Source organism: Temnothorax longispinosus, chromosome 3 (assembly GCF_030848805.1).
Source record: "Temnothorax longispinosus isolate EJ_2023e chromosome 3, Tlon_JGU_v1, whole genome shotgun sequence".
Lineage (NCBI taxonomy): Eukaryota > Metazoa > Arthropoda > Insecta > Hymenoptera > Formicidae > Temnothorax > Temnothorax longispinosus.
In genome coordinates, this window is record NC_092360.1 from 7,492,756 (window position 1) to 7,515,468 (window position 22,713).

The 22,713-nt window shown below is 39.5% G+C and overlaps 2 protein-coding genes across 11 annotated transcripts in view; one reads left to right on the forward strand and one right to left on the reverse strand.

Moving 5' to 3' along the window:
- Positions 1 to 22,713, forward strand: part of Tfap-2 (transcription factor AP-2) — a 207,943-nt gene that overhangs the window by 153,166 nt on the left and 32,064 nt on the right. For 6 of the 7 annotated variants that reach the window (XM_071772104.1, XM_071772106.1, XM_071772108.1 and 3 more), the window contains 2 exons: positions 11,538 to 11,756; positions 12,872 to 12,923. In XM_071772104.1, the coding sequence (XP_071628205.1) occupies positions 11,538 to 11,756; positions 12,872 to 12,923 (271 nt within the window). The remainder of the gene's footprint in view (positions 1 to 11,537; positions 11,757 to 12,871; positions 12,924 to 22,713) is intronic. The other variant, XM_071772103.1, reaches the window with a different exon arrangement.
- Positions 20,727 to 22,501, reverse strand: LOC139809738 (uncharacterized). 4 transcript variants are annotated; one of them, XM_071772883.1, is made up of 6 exons: positions 22,369 to 22,451; positions 22,076 to 22,242; positions 21,645 to 22,011; positions 21,391 to 21,541; positions 21,172 to 21,320; positions 20,727 to 20,959 (listed from the first exon to the last, which is right to left on the reverse strand). In XM_071772883.1, coding segments are annotated over exons 2-6 (849 nt in total). In that variant the 5' UTR covers positions 22,078 to 22,242; positions 22,369 to 22,451; the 3' UTR covers positions 20,727 to 20,779. The 4 variants fall into 4 exon arrangements, 3 of the variants coding, with proteins under 3 accessions (XP_071628984.1, XP_071628982.1, XP_071628983.1); XR_011731164.1 differs by having other exon boundaries at positions 21,645 to 22,005; positions 22,076 to 22,496; XM_071772881.1 differs by having other exon boundaries at positions 21,645 to 21,992; positions 22,076 to 22,501.

Below are 22,713 nucleotides of genomic sequence, written 5' to 3' on the forward strand. Positions count from 1 at the left end.
CATGTGAGTTTTATGTTCTTTAATCCTTTGACCCTCCATAACTATTGTTCAGCGACTTACGTAATCCGTATATAATCAATCTTACGCGCTCTTCCGACAGATGCCAATGTCATGCGTTTACATTACATACATTCGAGAGTTGAGTTTTTTTGCGTTTACATGTCTGTATCCTTTTTGTATTTTTTTCGTCGTTCCGTGGTGCAAGGATCGCGACAGTTTCGCTCATTGCCAATACGCCGTATAGCTGTATACAAGCGAGTGTCCTTCTGCCTTAAAAAATTAGATATCTATTATACTTTTTGTTGCGACTTCGTCAACGAAGTCTCGATCGTGCTGGAAAGAACTTGCGTGTAATTAATACATTTGTTATAGAAAAAAAAAGAGGGTTTCATGTTTTTTTCCAAAAAATTAAAGAAATCATTTGCTAATTATCCTTTGATGGCGTATCCTAATAAAGTTCGCAACGCTGCTGATAGTGTAGATCCGGACGCAGACAAAAAAGAGATCTCAATTTGGGATTGTAAGTTTTCCCGAACTTACAATTAGTATATATTACAATTATAATACATATACTTTACAAACACTCCGTATTACAAGTTAGAAACCCACGCATCGGGAACGGCGAGCATCAGAACAGAGAGCAACTAAACGCACTTAGAAATGCACGCGGTAAGAAGGCCAGATTTCTCGTGCGCATTGCTGACTAACGTGACAAGAACCCGATTTATGTAATATTCAGATCTATGTCGGTTAATTGAAATAACGATCACCGTGCTAACGACGCTGTAAATTTAACGACGAATTTATTTAGATATTATCCGCAATGCTGGTATTTAATACGGAAAAAGAAAGATTGCAAGCGGTATATAAACTAGAACTCAATTTGCTGTACGTAAAGATACGATATTTGAAGTATTCAATACAACACGCACTGCTTCATTAATGAATTATATTTATGCATCTCAGACGTAATTACGTATATAATGCACATAATTCTAATCTCTTACTGTATTTCTGTTTTATTCAAATATATATTCCGGAGCAATTTAAAAGAATTAAGAAGTTTGCTTCTTCATCATTACATACGAGTCCCAACATAGTTCCTTTATACATGTATGTAAATATACGTAATTAAATTTTAATCGTCGGCTTCGTCAAGGCTTAACCGTAACCGATCATTACCGCGAAGGAAGCTCGTGTCTTTAACAAACGCAGAGCGTAAACGGCATGTAGTCTTAGATTGCGCGGTCCTCTCCCGGTGGATCCCGGGAGGTATCTCCTGCAGATACCGCGCGCGCGGAAGCATGGAAATCGTGGCACCGTACGCGTACGTGGTCGGTACCACATGTTCGCGGAGGAGGGATAGGAATGAAAACGGGCGGAGATCCGGTCACGTGTATCGTCGGTATCCGGCCGGTCGGATACCTCATTAGCAAAGCACCTGGCGTGTTATTTGTAGGCCGCCGCGTGCGCGGCGTATCTCCGCGACGTTCGCGGGGTGGACGTAATGACGGGCATGGTATCGATCTATCAGGGCAGTCGCGGCCAATAAGTCGTCGTCGTCTCCGTAACATCGGTGATTGCGATCGTCGATCTCCCGCGAGCATGAAGGGGGATCGGGACTTCGCGGACCGCGCGACATTTGCATTTGCCACGGTGCGCGGAGTCGTCCGCCCCGTGTAATGCGAGCTACGTGGCTGGAAATCGTGGCCGGGCGAATCCCGGCCTTCATAAACCTACCTACCTATACGTCCTTCGAGTCCCTCTCGCGTTCTGTAAATTGTAACAGAACGATAAACGCTGTATACCTACTTTGCTCTTCGGAGACACTCGGATCAATTGTCGCATGCACCACGGAGAATTAATTTCATTTGTTAGATGACATTTTTTCATTTGTAATGTATATTTACTGAGTAATTCATTTTCGACCTGTACTCGTGTAAAGAATATATATTCTTTAACAGAATAATAATGATAATAAATAAAGAATATAGAAAAATATAGAAAATATAGTGAAAAAATATAGAAAATGCAGGCTGCCGTAACTTGTTTTTTTATTTGCTTAAAAAATCATAGGTTTTTTCGAACACTTCATATAACAGGGATTGGATGATCCTAAAATTATACCCTTTTTTAAAACAAAGCTATATACCTACGATAAAATATATATAGACATAGCGTTTTATGAAGTTAGGTATAAGCAAATCTAAGATATAACGGAAGTATATCATTGTTTAAAAACCCGGTCGATTTTGTGCACGATCTCGTATATTACGGCAACGCTACACCCAGACGTCGGGTGCGATCGGCATTGAGATCCCAACGATCATTATATAGCAATAGTATTTGTGGTCCACCTTGCACGCTCTCGGTATTCACGAAGGCACCACCCTAATTACCGCGTCGGCACACGCTACCACCGTCATTTCTATCGCCGGATTGCATTCGTGCCCGATTTCCAAAGGTGTCGTGTGACGGCGCGGGGGGAGGGAAAAAAAGGGAAATACGTTCGGCGAAATTCGACACGGAGCTCGGAGGTGTGCGGCATTCTCGGCTCGGGGGCCCCGTGTCCGTTTCGCGCGCCAGCCACGGAGTTGAGAGCGGTGCGGAAGAGCGGTTTGTTGCGGCAGAGAGCATCTGTCCGCGCCATATGCAGGCTCGAGTTGCCGAGACGGCGTTTTATCGAGGACCGTGATATTATTTTCCGTCCGGCTGATTGAGGGCCGGACGTGCGACGCCGTGTATATTGCTACTGTAATTCGTACGTCGAACGAGTTGCCCAATGAACGCGCCAACAAAAACACATCGTGTGCGGCGCGTGCACGCGGACGCAGCAAAGTTAAAAAAATTTTTTTTTAAATCGTCGAATTTATTTAAAATTTGACGAAGTCGTTTCGACAGTTTCCAGGGCTCAAGTGATTACAGATAACTGGTGTTTCACGAATTAATTTTTAGATATGTAAACAGACGAAATGTCTTATCTTTTAAATGGATTTTACTTCGAATTTATATACAAAATTGTACGGTTATTTAGATATTTAATGTTAATAATCAAGAAGACAGCGAATTAATCGAAACGAATTATATTGTATACTTAATATACTTTGGATGAAAAGTGTTTCAGTCGTGTAACTGCTTGCCGTATACTACAAGGACGGCTTTGAAAACGTTCTACCCTCCCGCGATCAAATGTGCGTTATCGATTATCCCAAACATCGCACCCCTTCGATGCTATTTCTTTCTAGCCGACGGGCATTCCTGTACGTAGGGAAGATATCTTCAATTTTAATGAAATCTCAGAACGCCATACTCCCGATTTCCTACGATATTGAATTAGGTTACGGAATAACACACTTTTACATTGTTTGCATAGTTTATTTCTCCTCCTCCCCCCCTTCCTCATACGGAAGCTAACGCGAGCATATAATGTTACTTGCACAAGTTTTAATTCTGAGAAATTGACTTGCAAGAGGATATTGAGAAAAGCTTACTTAACAGCCAGCAAAAAATGTACATATCGCAAACAGGTGTAAATAAGCCGCGCGAGTTCTTAATGGCCATTTTCATTTACCATAATTCTTTAATGCATGAAGTCAGTAATAATTAATCAGCCTGAACGAGGGTCGCCAGCCAGGTTACAAAAAAGTGAAAAAATTTGCTATCATTACGCGTTGAAAAGAGATAATATCGGCAACTTTGAAGATCAAGAAAAAAGGTATAAAAGACCTTTTGCGTCACAAGTAATACAATTACTATATTACGAAATGTTGACGGTTGCATGAATTGATATCTAGAGTATCAATACTTTTATTCATGAACTTGTTAGCGCAGTACTTATTAGTATAGCGCGTAATTAATCGATTGCTTACAATTGCGGATAAATCAACGCATCAAAGTAGTGTCATAACTGACACTTGAGATGTATCGTATCTCTGCTAAATTTAAGATCAATTCGATAACTAAAAGATATAATTTGTAGTGCGTAAAAAAGTCAGCATTTTTTATGGCGACCTTTTAAATATTTTAAATATTGATCTTATCATAAATGTCAATATGTCTTCATGATGTTTACTTGATACTAAAAATCAGTAAATTTCGGTAAAAAGAAATTTAAAATAATTTTTAATTATTTAAATATATCGTATTTAAATGTTTGCTCATTAAGTAGCTCGTTAAGATTGCGAATTTTAGAATAGAATTTTCAATTAGCGTTTATGCAAAAATTAATAAACTGCGTCAGAGAGCTCCTGTACAATTATGTGTGTGTGTAAGCGTTATAAAAAAAATAATATTTTGAATCTAACCGACGAGATACCTCGATAAGCGTCTCTCGGGGTTGGGGGAAGCGACGAACGGCTGTGGAAATGAAACTGTACGGACAAACGCGACGCTCGCGACGGATAGATGCGACAATGAATAGAGTAGAGGCGCGGTTTATCGTGGCGGGGAAAGCCAGCGCCTGGGTCTTTAACGACGGGGAATGCGAAGATTCACGGATCGCTCCGTGCCCGTCGTCGTAAGACGTGACTTTCGGATGCGCTCGGAGGCAAGAAGACACTCGGGTTATTCGGGCGGGACGCGAAGTCTTGGCGCCCCAAAGCCAAACTACACAGCCGTACGGCGCCTTTGCATAGTTCGCCATAGTTAGGGAAACTTGGGCGTTCTCGAGTGTTAAGCGCGTCCGCGCGTCTTTCCAGGGTCGCTCGTGTCTCGTCGTTAATACTATATATATAACGCGAGAACTAGATCGACGATGCGAGGAGCAAATCCGCGCGACAATCCGGGCAAGCGAAATTTCCGCGCATTACTACTGCAATCGGCACCGATAGCTACAATATATTACCACCTATTGTGCGTCAAAATACGCGTTGTTCCGGTGTGACTCGCGCCGCATAACAGCCAACTTCATTAGGATCACCGATTAGATCCATGGATTAGATCACGCGATTAATGAGCGGTCGCAATTAGATGTAAATAGTGATGCAATCGACGCAATGCAACTTTGCACTATTGATATTTTTTTCGTTTTCTTGCCTTTTTTTCTGTCGCGCATTTTTCTGAACGCGAAGTTCAATTCTGCGTCTCTTTTTTTTACACAATAAATTCTTATTCGTTACTATAGGTACATTTAATGTTTTACGACATGAGCACGCGCTAAGTAATTATGTAAAATAACAATATTAATGCGATAATACATATTAATTTTGTAAAATTAAACTTGTTTGTGCCAGTAATATCCTATGATGATTTACTGCGGCTATTTTAAAAGCTAGCTAAGTATAAAACAATCAATATTACGGTCTTAATTGATTTAGTTTGCAGCTAAAGACCGTTCTGTACTTTGCAAGACAAGTTTTTGCAGAGATTCGATAATTTCGCAAAATTTTGCAATATCTCTACGAAATAAACTCCCCCTTGTGCGATGCTTCGCTGTGCACCCCGTTTAGTAATTTACTTATTAAATTTTGGGCTGACCTTTGGCATTCCCTCGGGGAGAATGCCAGGGACGTTTGCTTTGAAGCAAATATGCTAAGCAGTGCGATGCCTAAGATGATGCCAAAGGTATCCCTAAAGGGTGAACAAACTCGCTTCTTGCGTTATTAGCAAATTGCAGATGATATTTTGTACGCGAATAAAATTCTCATTCAAAGTTGACGGTATCGATAAATTCGACTCGTCCAAATATTTTTATTTGTCACGACATATATGAAATATATGTGGAAATATTTTTATAATATTTTTATAATATTTTTATAAAAGTATTTTGTACAAATATTTCTCATAAATCTGCAACAAAACGTTCGATATTCCAATACAATGATGTCACAATACAAATCTTTTTACATATATTTAAATTATATACGTCTATTTTAAACAACCTATAGAGATATTTAACCGCAACTTTTACAAATGGAATTAATATAAAAGTGAAAAATCGTATTACTTTTTTTACAAGAAGAGTATTACAGAGTCATATATAGATTCCAAAAAAAAATGTACTCACGGATCTCTTCAGTCTTTTTCCGTTTCATTCTCAGTGCGACATGGACAAAACGAGAGCGCTTCTGGAAGCGACCACAATGCCAATAATCAACCGAGTGGATCGACCGATTCCAATAGCTTTATCCTTGAGAACGTGATGCTCCGTCGTGTCCCTTCCCTTGCGTTTTATTGTACGCAATTCGGGGCCCCTTTAGCGTCCTTTAGCATTTATGCTTGAGAGAGTAGCGTTTGTGACAGCCTTTTGGCTAAAGGGGTTCGGATTCGAAAAATCGGCACCATTGTTGCGCCTTCGCTGCTAGAAAGAATTAATAAGGGCTGTACTGTTTAGTCGGCCGACGCGAACAAAACGGAGTCGAATTAGAATTGTACGGGGTGAATTTACGTTGCTCTAACAATAAGTACGAGAAATAGACGCGAATCAATCGAATTTTAAATACCCTAAAAGTAGCTACACGCTAAGCGATGCACGATGTACAAAATGTCAAAAGAATTTTTAAATTTTTGGAGTTCTTTCTCTTATACAATTAAATCTTTAGATCCTTAGCTATTTCGTCCATTAGCTCACGTCTAATAATAATAATTGACATATTAAAGCTGATGACTTGTAAAAATTGACGAAAAAAAAACCGTGAAATACTGTTTTATATTCATGTAATGCCACTAATTGATTTAGAACAGAATTCTGTTCCTCATATTGCGAGAATAAAACTACTTTACACTTCTTACATTAAATGATGAAAATCGTTTTCGTAATCGCCACAAGGATTTTTCTTTGCATCGAATCGTCCGCTCTTTGCCCCGAATGACTTGAAGGGGCAATTACTAGCGGCGTCGACAAATCTCTGCGCAGCACAGAAAAAAAATTCCATTTATTTTTATGGTATCTCATTATAATGTCGCGCGTCCTTTACAAATATGACAACAGGATCCGAAAAAAGTATTCGATTTCCACGTTTCTCATTTTACCACGCTTCTAATTATCATTTTACATTTTTACAATACGTTCTGCTCTCTTCGGGGCAAACGTGTATAAATATCCCCACAATTGCGAACGCGCTTCTTACGTTCCCCTGACGTAAATAATATACATTTATAACTGTATCCCGGTACTCCGCAATGCGAAGGAATTACGTAATAAGAGATATATTGCCATACAAGAATGCAGGCGAGCGCATATTATCGCCGTTGTCCGTTCCGTTGTGGCTCTCGATCCGATATACGCCATCATTTATCAGTATCGACGTTACCGCGACGGCGATACGTGATTTTATTTCACCAGAGCGTTTAACGAGAGAAAGGCGATCACATTTCATCTCATTAGCCGGCACGGCACGGTTACATCAATGTATAACTATCGCGAACTCGTCAATATAAGCCCAGAAAGCGGTTCCAAGTTCCAAGCACGTTAATTAGCGCCGCGCGCCTTTTTTCGTTCCCGTGAAAGTTCCTGGATGGAGCCGGCCGCCATGGACGCGACATAAAGCGTATAATTTTCGACCTCCTAATCACTCGGACTCGGATTCGGACAGTCATGACCTTAATGCTCTCTCTCGCATCTGCCGAACGATTTCCCACCGCGCGAACGCAAAATAGCGACGCTATCGATCATATCGAGCTCATTAGGCATATTTGCTAATCCTCACACGCAACATTCCCCCGTATACGTTAGGAATGATGAATCGATCGAGTAGCCTCGATCTCGTGAAAACGGCAGACCTAAAACGAAGCCGCGCGACGGCCACCTTCTTCCCGATGATGGTTTAAAATTGATCCGTTCGGCCTGACGCGGTCAGCGTTTAAAAAGCAAGCGCAGTGATTGCGCCGAGATGTGTCCCGCTTCTCCTGGATTATAATCCAGCGGATTCGAGTCACAACGGTGCGCTGCAACGTTCCGGGCATCAATTTTCAATCAAGCGAAATCCGCTAATCTCGTAAAGAGGAAGAAGTTAAAGTTCCTGTGGACGATAATCATCAAATAATGGCCATTTCTCTCGGCAACTGTATTATATTTACATGCTGCAGTTATATCAATATTTTTCACGCCGCGCGTATCGAAGTTCCTTAAATTAGCTAGTCATAATTTATAGGACATACATTACACACCGAGTGGCAGAATGCACGCAATGTATAACGGACGTAAGCACACTGAAGTAGTGCGACGCGAGAAATGTTGATCGTCCATCGATCGAGGAATTCAGTACCGTTCGTGAGCTTTTTTCCTTTCCTTATTTATCGTATATATGTCGCACGTCGATCTAAACGATCGTGACAGGGCGGAGGATTGCAACAACAAGAAGGGCGGAAGGGCGGGAAGAACAATCTAGCAAAGAAATCGGAGAAACTCGCTCGCGGTAATTTCTTCTGCTCCGCGACGCTCGCGCAGGAAAGATGTAGAACAATAATGGCAAGGGCTCGTGATATAACCGTATTTGTGACACGGTGCGACTCGCGGTCTGGATAAAATCGCCAGTTTTTCCCCCCCTGGCGATCGTGATTAAGATTCCGAGCATATATCCGCCTTGTTCTCGATTTCCTAGAACACTCGCACTTGGTCCCACCGTATCCGCTTATCGTTCCTCGTGTCATGCACACACACGTTTATATATCAAAAGAAATCTCTATAACATATCGTTAAATAAAAAGGAATTATTTGCCCTCGTTTGCTCTGAAACGGAATCTCTCAATTGAAATTTCTATTTTTACATTTAGGATTTCTATAAATTGCCATAGGAAACAAAAGTATTGTAAGTTGTGTTTTGACGAAAGTATTTATGATTCCTTATAAAATTTGGAATTATCTGAATACTTTCAAATTTCTTGTAATTATATAAAAAGGAAAAGAGACCAAAAATGTAGCCAATTTAACGGAAGACAATGCTAAAAATGAAGACAACTGTTTAATCAAGTTATCATATAAGAAACAAATGTTGATATACATAAGAAATAAAAGAGATACAAAAAGTTTAGCCTTTTTAATGGAACACAATCAGTATCGAAGATGTGAACTATGCAGAAAAACTCCATCCAATCAAGTTGCTATGCATATAGGAAACATCGCCTCGAAGTCGAAAGGAGGCTCGCGACTTCTTTTGAAGCACTTTCCACACGCCTGTCGTACATAGGCGTATCTGCTTTAAGAAGTAACTTTAAACAGCCGCCCGTGTTCATCGCGGAGAATAACGCGAGTAATTACGCGATCGGCGGGATCCATTAAAGCCTCGCGCTCGTCTTTATCGATGACATAAGAGAACTTTTATAGCGCGAGGATTCCTGCCGTCATCCTTTACGCGCGTTCGCCTCACGACTATCCCCTCGCCTCTCATTTGAAGACCCTGTTACATGCCGACCTGGTGCGGCGCGACGCGACGCGGCGCGAGGTAAATTGCGCCTGCTTTACGGGACGAGAGCTACAAATGAAGACCGATGAAGAATTCGCGCTGCGAAGCCTAGAGATGGAATCTTCCCGGATCGGAGATCCACCGCTTGTTCGTAATTTGCCGACACGTGCGACAGAGGTTCCGCGATATCGCCGATCATTTTCACCGTGGGTACCGTTTAATGGAGCACACGTCGAGCTCGCGAAGCTGAAAGGCGACAATACGGCGTACGTGCAATACGTGTACGCGCGCGGTTTCGACAAGTCATCGTCATCCGCCTCTCCTTGACGAGAATAAGCAGCGAATGTTGAAATACGTACGGGATAGTAATTCCGTTACCTGAAAGGGTAGATTAATATCTTCCTGTTATTCCAACAGCGAAACAACGCCGACCTTATAAATCTGTAAAATGCGATTTTAATGCTGTTATTCACTTTTATCATACCAAACTGACCGGACTTCTCTACGACGGGAGCATTAAGATAACTTGCGGTAAGGTAGTCCTTAATTCGTCGACATTTGCCTGATATTCCTCGAAATTGATATTTTTTATGATAACCTTTGCAAAATATCCGCTTATTATTATACTATAAAGAAATACATTTAAATAAATAAAACAATTGCAGTTTTTAAATTCGATTTTTATCTCGCGGATTATCTCTTGCAGAAAAAAATATGATACAGTTGTAAAATATCATTACACAAATAGCATTGTTGGGACTAATATGTTTGACAATATAACGTAAACCAATGGAAAGCCATTGATTCACGCAATGTCGCGTATATTATTATTCTTTACATTAACGGCAGTTATTTTTATAATTTTATATGGGTTGTGTACATGCGCGTAATCAAAATAAATGATCACACTTCGTGTCGTGCAACAAAAACCAAATAGTAGAGTTACGCACGCCTCGTTATTACTACTAACTGTTACGCGGGCATTATGCAGAAATATGACTGCGCATCATTCAATAATAAATATGAATAAGAATGTAAATATTCAATAGACGTGTAATTTATATACGCCGTGCCTAGGAGCTAATTACGGATGATGTTTCGCTAATGGCGGCGCAGTTATGGCTCACTGTTTTCCTCTCATTATTATCATCCTAAATACAGTACAAAATCATCACGCAGGATGTCGAGGATTCCTACCCGTCACGGATCCGTTATGTACCGGTAATCGAGGCAATTTTTCTCCTCGTGGACACGGCAACCTTTTACTTCGTTGCCGACCTCCGGCCTTTACCTATTTACCAGCTATCACCGCGTCGTGCAGCCCCCCCCCTCCCCCGCGATACCAAATTAACGGCTATCGAATCAGATCCCAACCACGTTCAGTTTTAGCTTTCTCTCACACGCTTTTATTATCTCCATATTATACAAATATACGTTGCATAATAGCGATTACAATCGCTCCGCATCAGTTTACATCTAACTAGACTTCAGCTTTAGCTTCAACTTCAGTTGTATCTTCAGCCTTCAGTCACGTTTTGAAGATGTCACACTTCGAAACAAATTTCTGAAATAAATCGTTCTAAGTGAACTATTGTACGTCTTTGAAACAATCGTTTTTTCGCGAACGATTGAAACCAATTGACATCATTTCAAACTTTAATTCGACGTAAAGAGAATCTCAGAAATCTAAGATCGAATACATCTCGCGACCCAAAAGATTCAATACATGGTGCCGTTCGCGTTCATGCCTGCAATTTAAACGGACAATTTTTACGTTGTTTCCAAAATATGTGCGTACGAAACTGGAGAAAAAAATCAGCACTTTTTTATAATATTCTTCTATACGAGATAATTTCAGCTAAAGATTTAACTCTTTGAATGTTTTACTGAAAGTTCAACCCTCCCACGCGTTGAACTTAATGCTTCGCGGTAATCTATCCGCATATAGTATTCTAAGTATTCAAATCAGTGCGAGATTTATAATTAGTGCATTGTACTTTTGGAACTTCATAAATTCCTCTAAATAACAAAAATTCTTTGATTACCGTTAGACTCGCCAATTAGATGAGATCGAGGACGAGATACTTTGTTCTCGCTTATTTGCGAGAAATAATTTGGACCGTGAAGGGGGTTAAAAGAACGCTAGGCCGGCAATCCAGTATCATGCTGATTAAAACGTCGTTTCTGATTTTTCAGACGAACATGCACGCGTCGTTCCCGTACGACGGCGGACGCAGTAGTGGCGGAGGCGGCGGTGGTGGAGGCGGCGGCGGCGGCGGTGGTGGCGGTGGTGGAAGGGGCGTCGAGTATGGCGCCGTACGTCGTCCTGACGCCCTCCTACCGCCTCCGGGTCTCGACCAGACCGACCTCGTTCTGCACAGCAGCCTCGTTGACGACCCCCAGGTGAGCGACGATGTACGTAATCGCAACATATTTTCTCTATTATCATCCCTCGACGCGTCTCCGACGACGACGTTCTCGTCCGCCGAGGATAAACCGCGTGATGTCTCTGCAAACGGACACCCTACGATTGCTGGAGATCTGCTCCAAAATTGCGTGCATTTTGTGCGGGGTGGTTTTTGACCACAGACCCGTGCGCAGGATGTTTGAAGCGTCAGTCTCTCGTGGGAGACTTTGGGGATACAGATAATAATTAACGAAACGAAACGATAAGCATAAACATCGTATTCCTTTGTTTTTTAACTTCAAGCGGAATTTATTTTGACAGAATTTAAACTTATTGTTAGTTACAAGATTGAAGAAAATAGAGGAGAAAAAGCTGAATGTCCTTTAGCTTTTCAAATAATCTCTCGTGGTTAATTCCGTGGAATAAACGTTCGTCGATTCCTTTTTGGATTAGTCTGCTTTTTTGCAGAAAGTACAAAAGCAGTTATGTTAACATCAAAAGTTTCAGCGTCCGTTAAATAAAACGTCAGACGCTTGTTACAATGCGGGACGGAATGCTGCGAAACATACCGTTCTTTGCTGTGGTCGAAAACATTTTTCCTTGGGTTAAACAAGCAGGTAGCGGGTAGTCGATTTATTGTACGCAAAAATATTTATGAAAAAGAATTAACTGATAATATTTCTCGAGAATTCTTTCAGTAATGTTAAACACTTTTATATCTACTTTTGATTTTTGAACCGTGCACTTTTCCTGAATTACAGATATTAACGATCAAATTTTTTTTTATTCTTAGTTCAATGCTAAATAAATAATGTTGTTAAGGGATTTAATAGAAGAATTTTGAGAAATTAAATTAGATACTAGAACTAAATATAAACTCATCAATTTTATAGGTAAACTTTTCTTTTTAAAATTGTATGGCATAATTACTTATCATTATATACATTATAAAACGATTTAATACCATGTTAAAATGTTTAAGTTTATATAAAAATAATATACGAGTTTCATTCACGTTTTTATTATAAAAAATTACTTCAATTTATTAAAATTTATTCATATTAGATGAAATTTTAGTAAGTTTGATATTAGATTTAATATGAATTATTTTTTTTTGTTTTAGAACACAAATGTGGACGATGGAGGGTTCATGAACGACCTGCCACTATTAAAAAGTAAGTAATTGCGAAAATACTTATCAGTATCTTATTCTATAAATTTTGACAGAAACAGAAATGCGTGCAGTCGCGAAATTATCAGCGATCGTGTCGAAAGTTTAGGAGACAAGAGGTCTGATGCTGTTTTATGCAGACGCATATCTCACGATACAGTCATCCTCTTGCAGAGATGTCGTTCGAATTTCGACCCGTAATTTTACGCCGCGCGTAACACAAAGCCCCGCGATCGTGGGATCGTTCGATTCGGAATTTATTCCGTAAATTTACGCGTTGCATAAAATGTGCAACGCGCGCCACCTCGAAATAGCGAGGCGCCGGCGATAATCCCGACACAAAACGGCCACTGCGCGACCGGAAATATAAAGTAACCGCACCGGCGGGACTTGTCGCCCTTAATTAGAATTTATCTCTCTCTTGCTCTCCGTCGTGTCAAGGGCAGGCGATCAGATTTCTAACCGTTTGTGAAAATAAACCTACGGCTCTATCTCTCTCCCATTGCGTATGTAAAAGTGATGTGACGGTGGGCTTTTATGCGAGCGAGCGACCGTTCCTCTCGTAATACCGATCGTTGAAAGAAATCGTAAGAACCTGTAAATGGCAGAATTATCGAAGAGCGTCGCATTGAGTCGCAACGCGATGAATTATTTGGTTTGCGTGCACGGTCAAGTTTAACTCCCGGTTTAGCTTCTTTCCTGGAAAGTTCTCTATATAATAAGATTACACTCTATATATGTACATACCTGTAAAGATTAATCGTCAAGATATAAATCTGAAAAAATATCGAGCTTTGTGTCTAATTTTTGTGTCTAATCTACGTTGCAAAATATTGTCTAATACTATGTAATAAAATAATTTCTTGTTTGCTCTGTGCATTTACGTTTGAACAAAATGGTCTTCTCGATCTTCGCGAGACTACACCCGTGGTGAATGAATTTATTCTGATTTAAATTTATCTCCCGAATAAGCGATTCAGTGTGATGACACACCGCGCGAATAACATTCACGCGTAATATTCCGCGATGTGCGACTTCGCGATTGCGTAATTTCGAGCGAGTTACGCGGCGAAGGAGGATGTATTATGGATCGCGGTGGAGGCAGATTATAAGGAAACTTGCATCATGCCCAATTCCGCGAGCGATACGCCTCTCGTCGGCTCGTGTCAATGCGAGATCGAATCGCGGCCAGCGTCTTGCGAAAGTATCACGCTCACCCAAGACCGATCGTATCCGATCAACGAACTGAACGGAGAGGACTCCCGAGAGTTTGTCGTGGAGGTTACACCTATGGCTTGAAATATATGTAACTTTCGATCTATGAATTAATTACGAAATCGTACCGCGTTACCGCCGCCCGATATGGTAGCGGTAATTTTCGTCGCTTTAGCCGGGAGTACGTCAAAAGTGCCGCGCGCTTTCTCCCGAACGCGCACGTTATAGAAACCAAAGTGAGAGGAACGTGATTTAATTTCACCCTGACGCGCCCCAATTTTTAAATAAACTTCATGACGAAGGTGCCGTGATCGTGAAACCGCAACAAAAATCAATCAATCAATCAATTGATGACTTTAAGCTCCGCGATCGTCACATGCATGAATATTAATACCGACTTACGATTAATACGAGATTATAACGTATATTTATTTCTACTATTAAAATATGCTGTATATATTTTTTTAAGGAGAAAGTAAATTGATCAATTAAGTCATTTATATATTGCAACAAAAGTCACGAAAAATTTCAGAAAATGCACTGTTATAGATAAAAAATTACAAATCAGTCATTTTGATAATTCTAGTGTTAAACTCCGTGGAGCGTACGGAGATCTAGTTACGTCGATATAGCGATTTAGCTGGTGTCATTTAGGAAACGTGTGATTGTAGGAAACAACGACTTTTAGAGCCCACATACGGGCACGGCCCACAAACGTATTACGCGGCGACCCTCGTTTTCAACGATTTAATTCTTCTCGTCTCTTCGGATCGTCGCGTCGCACAATGGCCGGAGAACCTACCGGAGCGCGTGGAATCGTGCGTGTACGCACTGCGAGAGGAGGTGTGAAGGAGAGAGGAAAAAAAAGAGATGAAAAAAAGAAATACAGTGCGTGCCCGCGGGCGGATCGGATTTCGTTCATTGTCATTGTAATTTCTTGGCGGGGTGTAGTTTTCGGGGCGTTCCTCACCACAGGGGTATTACCTACAGATGGCTGTTTGTTCGAATGTCACCGAGGGTTATTATATGCCTCGTTACTCGTCCTGCGACGGCTTATTTGGCCGTTCTTTTTCTATTCCGCTTCTTTCTTCTCGCTCTTCGCAACCATCCCTCCCCCCTCTCTCTCTCTCTTTCTCTCTTTTCGCGTCTCGCACGTTCTTCTTTTCCTCCCCGTGAATCTTTTCATTTTTTTCTGAAACCGGTACGAATACGCGTGAGATGCAACATGAATCGGATACAATGTTATTTAAACATCTAAAATGAATATTATATTAAACATACATTTGGATTGCGATTCTTGTGTAACGATTTATATCGAAGGGTAACGTTGTAATTTGTTACTTCTTTTGACTTTGACTCAATTGAAAATATCTTCGATGTTTCTGTTGGATCGGATTTATCTAAAAACATATTTATAATAATTGTCTATATAGGTGACAGGATGTAAATGTCTTACATTTGCTCTCACAATCAGTCGCGTATTGTTCCAAAACGGTAATTGTAATAACGACAATATATAAAATATAGTATATATATATATATATATATCCAAGACATATATCTAAGCGCGTTTCGCTTCTCGGAAGCCGGTTATACAATTATCGCGGCTTACCTTGGCTCCGTCACTCGACGACGACGTGCTCCAGTTTAGCTCCACTACGAAGTATCGAGGACGAACGGATTCTTTCGCTAGCGACGACGCTCTACGAAATTTCTATCGTATAGCTGTATATACCAGTTGAAGCAATTGGCAACGAATTTTCGATCTACGAATCCATCGTTTTATTTACGTACGTTTAATTACATACCTTGAAAAGCGATCGATCGCGCGTGCAATTTTGTGGCCGAAAACAATTCGAAAACCGATATCTGTTTTCGAGAAGAAAAGGATTTCGCGAACCGTACAGCTGTGTAGTTCCAAAGAGAAAGACCAAGACTAACAGTCCAGGTTGTAAAAAAAGAAATTATGTACTTCTATTATAATTTAAAAATTATTACTTGTGATATAGGGATATGTATTCGAAGGTACAGATCTTTTCATTACGTATTAGCTAATTTACTTAAGACAACACGTGTTCTACAATACAAATTTACACGGATTAATTTATTATTCACACAGTACAGCCACATGAGAAGAATCAAAAGTAATTAATCATTCAAAGAAGGCCAACCAACGACACAATCGTGCGGCTTTAATGGTTCTCTTCTATTCGCGCTATTCAATATCTCCACTTTGCCGCTTCTCGCAAGCCAGCGGATGTTGATTATCGCGTTCTTTATTCCCATTGATTCTACTTGCGATGGCAGATTAGTAAATTACGATAATAATCTTCACTCTTTGCATTTACCGGAAATATGTCTCTTATTAAACATACGCTCGTGAAAATGAGTTTAATTTAAATCTAAATCACGGCGACGCAACGCCGAGGGAGAAGTATACGCTGATCGATTCCAAATTTCGAGTGTCGAAGAGGTGTGAGTGCCTTTCTTACATTGTTCAGCAGGCGGGACCGTTTCGCGCACGGTCCCCCCCCGAATGGAGGGCGCCCACCATCTTTGAATAAAGGCAGCTAAACTCCTAAAATCAATCCCTAATGAAATTAACGATCGCCACGTTGCTCGTAGTTGCCCCGGGGGCCAGGTGGATCCCTGCCTGGTGGCGGAAACCCCCTCGGCGCAGAGCCCCTTCACGAAGGCCGAAAAGTCACACCCCAGTCACACCAGCTAACCAATCAAGGTCGAGAAGTAAGCGAAGTCGTTTGGTACGCGTCGATTGGTTAAGTTTCCGGCGCGTTGATTGCCCAGGAAATTATTTTGTGCGTGTCCAGGACGCACGTGTTGAGCGTGGCCCAGGCCTCAAGGCTATTCGCAGATGGAGATATTTCCCATAGTGGCAGTCACGTATGATGGCGGTAATTGTTTCACACTGATGCTCGTGCTGCCGCTCCGAGCTTTGTTCGAAGTCGTCGTTTTGTCGCTACAGGACACGTTAAGTGGCGCGCATCGACGTGAGTTGACGTAGATCATGATCGCGAGTCCAGCGAGTCCCCGAAGCCGGATTTAATTTCGCGCCCGAAACGCAACGTAAGCGTCGTATACGTTCACCACAAACGCTTACGAACGAAATGCGATGTAATAAATAGCGCTTGTCGTAACGTCTCACACGCAATCTCTAAACGTTACACGCGATTTCAAGATGATCGTTATTACCGTCGAGAATGAAATATGAAATGTTCTCTTGACACATTCCGTGCCGACCACCGGTGGTCCACGCTAAACTTTCCATTCATGCCGTTTAATATTTGAATGTAGAATAGTCAATCACATAGTATACCTTTTGATAGTATATGCGGCCTGTGAATGGACAGTTGCGCAAAAGCAGCGCGATTCGAAACGTGTAAATCAGCTATGGATCAGCCGTGGATATTTTCTGTGACTCTGAAAAGCTCAAAATGGAACGAAAATCATGCGTTATCCATTGATCTAGGAAAAGCTTTTTTTAATTTAAAAATCACACAAGATTGCCGGTCCAGCCTTGATGCTATCCTCGACGAGATGAAACTTTGTAGGCGATTGCACTGTTTGCACCTGTTTGCAAAATCCACGCGGATGCAATAATTGCGCATCGCCTGTCGGTACTCCGTGAATGCTATATCAATTTATAGTGTATCGATACACCGTCGTAATAATCGATATTATATAATCACGTCATAAATCATACGTAGGTGCGCGCGCCGCCGAGAGTGTGCCTCTCATTAGAATCACGGACGCGGCGGGACGGTTGCATCGCTCGTGCACGAAATGATTTCTCCAAACAGCCCGCGGCTGTGGATAATAGCGAATCGCCAGACCGGCATCGACGAGAGTTTCTTTTCTCTAACTTTACGACACGGATGAATTAACGACGAGCATCGGCGAGCCTATCTGTCTTCAGCTCGTTTGTGTTTGTCGTCAGCTTGCTTTCTTCTTCCTTCTGCTTCCTCCATCGTTGTTCGGGTTCCCTCTCTCTCTCTTTCTTTGCTTTCCGTCCCTTTACTTAGCAATCTCAAACTTAAAGCTCGAACTTGATAAAAGTAATTCTTGTCATGAGAATTTATTCTCATGATTGATAGGTGCAAAAACATATGTTTGTCGTAAACGATTTAAAATCTATAAAATAAGGCGTGACGAAGTTTTAATGTCGTAATTAAGGTTCTTTCGCGATCATTTATTTCTTTACGTGTTTTTGTGATTAGATAATAGAATATGAGAAATGCTGTCGATTGCTTTGACACGCACGGCAACGTTTCCCAGAATTTTTAATTAATATTTAGTTTTCAGTTGGATAAATTTTTGCATTAGATCTAATCGTTATTCATGATTGTTAAAGAGAGGATTCACTACACGTAATGTATGAATGTGAAGTGCATCTTGAGCAATTGCTAGGAATGGAGAATTGCAATTAATAATTTAACGAAAAAAAAGAAAAGGAGGAGGGAGGGAGGGAGAGAGAGAAATGATCGTTTTTATGTAATATTAATGAACCCTGGCGTCGCACGTGACATGCGCCAATTTTAATGCGTACTATCTGCAAGTCATGAACATATATCAATTTGCTATCTGTACATCTAAATGAACATTTCCAGCTACGTCATTGCTCAATCATCGAGCGTGTATATTGATTGTAGAGGCATTTCGTCAGTCCATCTTCTAATTGACATACTTTTCATTTGTCATATTCTTCTTTTAATAATTTGGGAAAAAACCCACGAGGCAAATAACTTCCCCGTCATTAATACTTTATTATAATGAATTTATTACAATTAGTCAATGAGGTATCGCTATTTGATAATATTAATGATATCGTTATTTCTTCAACAGTTAGAAATGACATTTATACAAGACATTACATAAGCTGTTATTACGTTAGACAATATTATTAACTCGATTTAAATAACTTTCTATATATAATGAGCCGGCAATTATACGTCCAGAAATTATATGTCGGTGTATACGTCTCATCAAGGACCTTGAACACACGCCTTATTCATGTTGTATCCATAAAAATTTCTAATATCGCTATCATAAGATTTCCTTTCTTTTTTTATTAATGTAATAATAATCGCGCTTCTAATAACGTGATTATTAATCTTGTTTCCGAGTTTTCAAGGGCAATTGAAAGAAAGACTATCGTCGTTCTTATATAATAAATCGATTGAACGACGCCCTATTAAATTATAATCGCTGTCTTTTTAAATGTTATACACTTGCCTTTTGTACATTGCTTTCGCTAATGCTCTTTATGCAGATAACAAGAACCACCTTTATCTTAAGAATTGGCTCGTAGAGAACGACATGAGAGATCAATGGAGCGCGCATCTCGAAAGACGGCGCTCTGTTCGAAGAAACATGTCGACGGGACGAAACTTAGGCAACATGAGAAAGTAACTGGATCGAAAGAGATGTTTTCGTTTCCTTTTCTTTTTTTTCAATCCATGATTTTATAATGAAAGGCTCGTACGACTGCGCTCATTCGTCGATAGGTTAGCGATTAAATTGGAGCACAACTTTGCCTTAAAATATCATTACACTATATTATCTTATTATCTCTCTTATCGAATTCAATTAAAATACTGTATTCAGTCTTCAGCTTCACCCTAGACGACTCAATTGAATTAACTAACCATGCGCCTTGTGAATATTTTATTACGTATTCAATTGTATCTTGAGTGTACTATCTTTCGACACAAACGAAGGAATCTTTTCTCAGTTTATTTTAAGGATTATACTGTTAAATTCATAGTGTCAAATTCTACTTAATTTGAGTCATTTTTGAACACTCCTGTAGGTCGCCACTGCTCCTACTCAATATTGAGTTAATTAACTAAAACAATGGAGTTAAATAATATAACTCAAGAAATGTATTAAATTTGACTCAAATTTAGTTTATTATCTACTAGATGTATATGTTAATTTAAACCTGTAATGTAGTAAAAAATGACTTAATATTGATTTGTAACTTACTACCTACAATGTGTCAAAAGATACTCAGACTTTAGGTTAAATATTACTATTTTTATTGTTATTCTAAACACACAGTGATAATTAAAATTAGACTCATATTTTAGTTATATTTACTAAATCATACAAGCACAGTTTAATGCAATTTTAAATAAAAACAGGAATCAGTGGTGCACATATATTTAATTTTTTGCAATTGTACAGAAATAAAAAAATATCCTTAAGGGAAGTACAAACCATTAAAAAAAATATTACACCAAGTTTTTAGATTAATGCGTATTATATATCTTTAGTCGAACATACTTTGTTTCGTAAACTTATATAATAGTTTACAATGGCGAATAAAAATTAAAACTTTCATAAAAGATCTGGGAACAATTGTGTTCAGTGCACACAATAATCACCATCTCTAATGCCGTGAATAAACGAATATGGTCTACGCAACATCTCGGTTTGATAAAATATTTTTCACACTTGGGACATTTCATGACTGTTCTGAAACGTGACAAAATAGTTGTGCTTTCAATTCTGTACAGAAGCTGGGATATGCTATCAGTAAGGGTACAGTTTTATAAATACAACATCTAAAAATACCACACATTCTTGCAGAATTCAGAGTAATCTAAATCACAGATAAAGTGTAATTTAAAACATAAGTCTACACCTTTCAAAAACAGTCGGCGCATTAATGGCATGATTTTCTACGATGATAAATACTTGTGTTGGTCGAGACTCTTCTCCAGTGAGCAGAATAAATGGTTGCTTTCGACGCTTATCTGGTCCTAAACGGTCATTAGCGAGGTAGTAATCCAAATTTGTTGTTTCCTAGAGAAAAAATATAGATTTACCAATACTAAAACTAAATAACGTGAGTAACTTTTGCTAATAATGAGAATAGTGTATTGTATCAGTTACACTGTCAAATATGCTACTTGTGTACTTTCTGAGAAAAGTATAATGGATAAGATGCCAATACAGTTTGTAATTATATAAATTATGTAAAATAATTCTCATATAAACTGAAATCCAGTACTCACAGGAACAACATCAATGAAATGCAACTTAGAAACTTGCGAAGTTGGTTTGATCCTAACCGTTTCCTTTTTACCTTGTTCTTTGAATAAAACAACCGTTTGAGGGAGAAGAAATGGAAGCAGTCGCAATGCAGTTAAGCTCCGGTCAAAGTCTATTTAAAACAATCACTTTAAAATCAAAATTATTTTACAATCTAAGATAATAAAATGCATTTTATTAACCTTGCGCACTTAATTCTTGTGCAAATTTTTCAGCACCTGTGCGACCACAGTTTTTGGCTTGAAAGATTATTCTTTCTGAGAGTAATCCAAACTCACTACAAAGAGCATCTCCCTGTTGTTGTGAATATCGTCGTACAAATTCTGCGTCTATCTATAAAATATAATATGATCAAAAGATAATATATAAGTATCTTTTGCTAATATTTTTTTCATGTTTAAATAACATTAATACAAATTACTATGTGTATATTTACAATTTCTGGCTCTAACAAACGAGGCCATGCGTCAAGAATTTCCGTAAGAGTATGCTTCTCGTCAAAAATAAAGACGTCTCTTGCAGCTGCAGTATCACGCATACGTTCAATTACAATAGATTTTGGTGTCGAGTTTTCCTTTAACCACTGCTGCATTTGTAATACTTCTTGGCTAATTTCTGTATTTTTTCCAGAGTGTCTTATTGTTGTCTCTTTTATTACAATCATCAGTTGCTTTCTTCTTGCGTGATTGTACTTTAAACGCTGCTTTATCCCCGGGACTGAGACGTTTCCTCCAGTTTCTGATTCGATCTTCAATAAGTCCAGATGACGCACTTCCGTTCCGCCCTTCACAGAACCACTGTTCCTATACAAATTTTAATTTAGTTGGCTACAATAAATTAAAAATCCATAAGGTTTATATAGCTTACATAGCCTCTTCCTTCGTGACCTGTCAAAGATGGAAATTCTTGTATGATTAGCTGTGCCAAACTGGCCTTTTGTGCTGTACTAGGAAAAGGCCCATATTTATCAGTGAATGCCGAAACGAATAATCGATTAAGTCGTTGCTTGTCACACCAACCAATTTGTTTCTTTTCTATTAGCAGGGATAAAATGGTTGGATACTTCTTTTGCAATATTTGTCTCAAATCAAGATCAACTAAATTAGAAGATGTATGTGCAAACGGAGCAAAAGAATGTTCAGATGAGGCAAATGAACTACATGAAGTTGAGTCAGATATTCTTGTCAGATCAATACTGTCACTGGTAGCAGAAGAAACAGGTATTGTTATGTCGAATAGCATTTCCTCTAGTGATGACTTGTATTCAGCTAATAGTTTTGCGAACTTCAATCGTGGACCGGCTGGTGGAATAAGAACCTTTATTGTATCATGTCTAACAATTTAAATGAATCTTGATCGATTTGTTCGCCTGTTTAAAAGAAATTAATTATAAGGAATATCATAACTAAAATAATTTATTTGATCATGTAGTATAATACATGATATCGCACACAGCTAATCCTAGAATGTACCAGTAAAAATATGGGAACATGGACAATTACATT